Source organism: Stereum hirsutum, assembly GCF_000264905.1.
Source record: "Stereum hirsutum FP-91666 SS1 unplaced genomic scaffold STEHIscaffold_53, whole genome shotgun sequence".
NCBI lineage: Eukaryota > Fungi > Basidiomycota > Agaricomycetes > Russulales > Stereaceae > Stereum > Stereum hirsutum.
Genome location: NW_006763183.1, coordinates 181 through 5,323, shown reverse-complemented (window position 1 = coordinate 5,323; position 5,143 = coordinate 181). Strand labels below are relative to the sequence as shown.

At 52.2% G+C, this 5,143-nt stretch overlaps 3 protein-coding genes across 3 annotated transcripts; 1 reads left to right on the top strand and 2 right to left on the bottom strand.

Moving 5' to 3' along the window:
- Positions 1-4: 4 nt before the first annotated feature.
- On the bottom strand, positions 5-484 carry STEHIDRAFT_34471 (uncharacterized protein; the record flags this gene model as incomplete). Its single annotated transcript, XM_007311804.1, has 1 exon — positions 5-484. A coding segment is annotated over one exon (480 nt), but the record flags the coding sequence as incomplete, so codon positions are not given.
- Positions 485-1,417: 933 nt separating this feature from the next.
- On the bottom strand, positions 1,418-3,874 carry STEHIDRAFT_116829 (uncharacterized protein; the record flags this gene model as incomplete). The annotated part of the gene is made up of 5 exons (XM_007311803.1): positions 1,418-1,975; positions 2,033-2,318; positions 2,377-3,530; positions 3,653-3,769; positions 3,814-3,874. Coding segments are annotated over 5 exons (2,176 nt in total), but the record flags the coding sequence as incomplete, so codon positions are not given.
- A 504-nt stretch (positions 3,875-4,378) lies between these two features.
- On the top strand, positions 4,379-4,865 carry STEHIDRAFT_30060 (PEBP-like protein; the record flags this gene model as incomplete). Its single annotated transcript, XM_007311802.1, has 2 exons — positions 4,379-4,614; positions 4,709-4,865. Coding segments are annotated over 2 exons (393 nt in total), but the record flags the coding sequence as incomplete, so codon positions are not given.
- Between the last annotated feature and the right edge of the window lie 278 nt (positions 4,866-5,143).

Here is a 5,143-nt window from a genome sequence, read left to right as displayed (position 1 = left end):
AGCCCAGCAGCTGCTTCTGATGCATAAAGTATGGCACAATGATGGTCTCCATGTACGTCTCCATGAGGGAAAGGCTCGACCAGTAATTGTTGGGGTTCCAGCTGTAGAGGAACCCAAGGCGCGAAGCTTCGTCTCGGGCGGGGGCGCTCGGGGAGGGAAGAGACCGGTCTGAGCCGCCTTTGAAGATGAGCTGGGAGGGAAGGACATTGCCGGATGCTGAGATGCCGACGACCGATGTGAACGCTCGTTTCTCTTCCTTTCCGTTCACGCCAACCTGCTTCGAACCCTCCTCGGCAAATGTGTGTGCATTGTTGTCAGCGATGACTACCTGCGTCTGATCAAAGTTGACGATAAGAGAAGGGTGCCGGACGCCGGCGTCGCGGACCCAGAGTGCGAGACGGAGGAATAGCTCCCATATCTGCTGCTCAGCGTCGACTGGCGTCTTCTGAGCAGCACGTGTAGAGACTCGAGGAACCCAACGAAGGTGGTTGTAGACGAATTTGCGCACAAAGGTGTTGGAGCAGCGGAAAGTACTGCCATCGCGAGAGACAGTGGTGCGAAGAAGCTGTGGTGTGTGGTGAGTGATTAAGGCTAGCATGATGGCACGGCAAGTAGTGGTGTCCAAAGGGATTCCCGCCGCGCGAAGGAATTTGAGTTGCGCCACAATGATGTCCACAAGCTCGGGAAACAAGGACTGTAACGCGTATTTTTGGATGAGCGAAAGTAAGGAAAACGGAGTCCCGAGGGAATGACATACCAAAATACCACTACGTGTAGTATGTCCGAGAGGCTTGTTCCCGAGTCTGACACGAGCAAGGACCTTCTCTTTCCACCGAGCGGGAGCATTCTTGGGCCGTTCGATCCATCGTCCGATGACCTGGGCCGTGAGCCGGGAGAACTGTGCAGGATTGCGAGACCGAAGAAGGCTGACGATTTCAGTTGGAGACATCGACGGGCCAACCTCGCGTGCCGCTGTGCTGATTTGTTGGAAGATGGCCGGGTTGATCCAGTTGTAGCGCGTGGCACTCGATGGTGGGTTTTTGCGTTTCCGTCCTCGCTTATCACGACTCTGGCGAGCGAGCTCCTTGAAGAGTCGGAAAGGTCGTGTGTCGTCAGGTGTGATAGGAATTGTGGTGGGGTTGTTGCCTTCGACCTGGACAAGAGCCTGTGTGTTTCCTGGATCAGAGGCTGCAGCCTGTAGAGCCTCCTGGAAACGATGGTTAGTGACAAAACACCAAACTCGAAGTAAAACAGACAAGTACCTTCTTGGCCTTCTTGCGCTGTCGATACCTCCGCTTCTTCTCCCTCTCCCGCTGCCTACTATGTTTCTTCTTAACCAGCTTGCTAACCTTCTCCCTCCGACTTGCCATCTCCCGTTCATCCCGCTCCCGCTCCATTCTCTCTATCTTCGTAGCACAGCGTCTCGTCTCGGCCTCCTCGCGAGTGAGTTTTGGGAAGAACGACTGGAGACTGGACTGCTGAAGACGATCGTCATTGACTCTGGATGGGAGGGCTCGGATGAGGCGATTGTGGCTATCGACGGCATGAGACCAGACGGAATCCTTGGAAGTGTCGATGACATGCGGTGTGGAAGCGATAGGTGTACATGCAGCTGTTGGTAGCTGAGACACGGATGAAGGATGGCGATCAACGTCCATCTGAGCCACATCCAACTCTACGTCGCTAGAGGCCAAGGGAGTGGCGGGCGTAGTGGCTAAGATACGGAATAAGTCGTCTAGGTCATCGAGCCCGTCTGAGTCAGCATCACTGAGTTCGTCATCGTCGTAAGGCTCGTCGAAGCGGGATGTTGGGACGGGACCGGGTGTCCGAGTGAATGGAAAGTTGGCTTTCCTAACAGAGCGTTTCTGAGATGTCGATATGGGAGATGACAGGGATGGTGTCCTTATGTCTGCGGCGGCGGAACACCCTGAAGTCCTTGAAACATGTGCGGGCAGTGTGACGGCAGCTGAAAGTTCTAGGAACATAACATCAGCAGGGATATAGTAAAAGATATGTGCATAACTATACTCACGATGTTGCAGACGCTCAACGGCAGCACGATCACGTAACGTAGACAACAGTGCATCCTCCTCACCGTCATCATACAACATGTCCCATTCACTCCCCTCACACTCGTCGCTCTCGGGTTCTGAAGATGACGTCGATGCGGAGATTGGTTGGCTGGGAGGAGGAGGAGGAGGAGGAGGAGGAGGAGGAGGAATCAAATCCGAGCGTTGTGAAGGAGTAAGTGGCGTGCGAGCAGCACGACGACCATCATGACGTGCGGTGATGATGTCTGAGTTGACTCCAAAATCCTCCTATCAGTGTTAGAAGAATTAGATGTTGTTTGATGACTTTGAGGGAAATTTCACGTACCAAAGAATAAGAGCATCCCGCTCCTGTGGCAAGGAGAAGTGCAAACTCAATCCTCTCGAAGTCCTTTGTGGCAGACTCCCATAACCGTGTCTGTGGCCAGAGCTCTTTCTCGCAAACATTCAACGCAATGATCCCGCAAGAAAATCCATCATCCTGCACCGGTCGTTCCATCTGCCGCCACGAGTGAAGTAAGGGTTTTCCCGCCTTCTCTCCTAAATTCCTAACTCCCTCAAAATCTCGCCCCGGCATAGAGAACCCGAGGCCATCACCGTAGCTAATGGTGCCATCTACAAAGTCGATTGAAGCTGCCGAGAAGTGGTCGACATTGGGAATGTGGATGGGAGCGATGATCTTGGTGATGTGAGAACTACGGATGGCCTGAGCGATCGTACGGAGGTATCCGAAGTGACTGTGGTGGTCGTCGTCGGCGAAGGTCGACCAGTCGATGTCTTTGACGGTAAACGGGTATTGAAAATCGAATGTTTCGACCTGGACAGTGCGGAGGCCGGGATCTTGCGAGGCCCAGTTGCGAAACATCTCCATGCCGCTCTCAACAATTCTCCCGCTAAGCATCCCTCGTCCAAAAAGCTCAATGAGGTGTGTCGACTTCAAGGACGAGGGACCACACAGATGAACGTCCCATCCCATGACCTCGAAGAAACGTTCAATCGCGTTGGGAATGTATGAGAGATGAGCCGGAACGGGGAGAGGGAGTGCAATGTTATGAAACCAGGAGTAAGCTCGCATCCATCGGGGCTGCATGGTCGTAGCGGATAGAAGGTCCATCCAGAGGGAGATTATGCAGAAAGGAATATTGTAGTGCGAAGAAAGCCCACGAATAGATTGATAGCCATCTAGCCATTTTTGCGGGAGCATGTCCCAAATTTTGTGAAGGAGATCGGCGGGAGGCATATCAATGGCTAAGATCGGTAAGGGTTCGGCGAAGGCTGGCTCGAAGGAGAATAATTCGTCGACAAAGTCGACAGAGGGCGTGGTGGAGACCCGTGGTAAGTCCATAGCAATGAATTCGACGATGCTGAGGTCGGACGCGGGTACGAAGGAATCATAATCTCGCGGGTAGCGAACCGCTGCCTTGAACGCATCGTTTAGAAACCTCGGCCGTTTCGATGACCCGGGCCATCGTCTTCCATGACCTATCCATGCAACAAGGTTCGGATCTAAAACAAGGGCGAAGTCAGAAGAGAATGGCGTAAGTATAATCTGAATATTGGCGCCACAGACGGAATCAACCATGATTGACCAGAGAAGTACGTACCAATGGGAGTGGTGCTCATAACCTGTTCGGAAGCCGCAGATTCGATGTGTTTGCTGAGATGAACGACTACCTCGGATGGCAGGTGGTGGATAGGGATGCTGACCTTTTTCACCGAACCTTATAAGCGTCCATCGATGGTCCTCAAATGATGAAAGACGTACCATGACTGCGCCGTGGAAATTTTGTGGAAATTTTGCCCTGGAACACTTTAGCAATTGTCATGCATGAAGTGTCTGCGACGAGGCCGATTCTGTGAGGATGTCATCGTCGGAGTGCATGCTGATGTTTCACCGGTTGGATCGTCTTTCTCCGTTAGTTGGATAGGTCAGATTGAATAGCTTGAGCTGGATACACACCTCCTCAGTATATTCTATAGCAATTTTTTCGAGACTATGCGCGCGGAGTGCTCGGCGAGGAGCTGAAGATCGAGCTGTTGTCGACATGCAGGACGGCAAACTCGAGCAGTCATCGAACAGCCATAGCAGTGTTGAATAGGCTCTTTGTCAAAATGTGCTAAATATGGAGTGGGTTGCTAGGTGACTTACACAGGTTCGGCAAATTGCCCTCCACCCGGTAACGAAACATGAATGCTGAACATGCTGTCCCCGGTCCCCTCCCGAGTTTGAACCTGCACGGGTGGACATCCTGGATTAGGACAGTCATATTCCCACGCCACTGATGAACGTCTGGTCGAAAAAGTACAGTACCACCAACGCAAACAACAATGATACCACCGGACCCTTCGTCATCGCGATGATAGACCTCGACGCACCCTCCCCACAAGCACCCACCAGCGCTCAAATCCGCCACTTTCTCGGCAGCAATTTCGCTTTGAGCAATGATCCAAATTCGACTTCTGGAACCTTGTCCAGTAGCGATGCCGTCCAACTGCTGAAGAACTCGAGCGCAGCACTGTCGGAGTTCTTGCAACCTTCGCCACCTGCGGGGTCTGATCCACATCGGTATGTTTACGCCGTTATTTTCTGCTCCAAGTTTATCATAATAAGTCACAACCGCGAGTGCGTATGAGAAGCTGATGCTGATTAATTTGTTCAGATATGTGTTCCTCCTATTCTCGCAGCCGGATGGATTCGACGCTCAGACGATACTGGACTCTTCGACAATGAGAACGAGCTTCAACCTCAGCTCTTTCGCTGCTAAAGTCGGGCTGGGCGATCCCGTCGGGGGAACATTTATTCTTGTCGGGCCAGATGCTTCTAATTCGACAATACCTGCATCTAACGCGACTACCACAGATAGGACGAAGGGAAGGTCACGAAGAAGTGAGTCTCTCGTCGTTTTTGCTCGATCGTGTGCTGATGAAGCGCCCTTCAGAGTTTATGAAGAGACGCCAGGTCAAGAGACCGTTGATGGCCTTCAAGTATTGAAATATAAGTAGCGGTGTCTTGTCTTCAGTTGCGGTAATGGACCGGAGTGTACAAATGTATTGGTATGTGCATTATTACGATTATGGAACGACTCAAAGCCCCG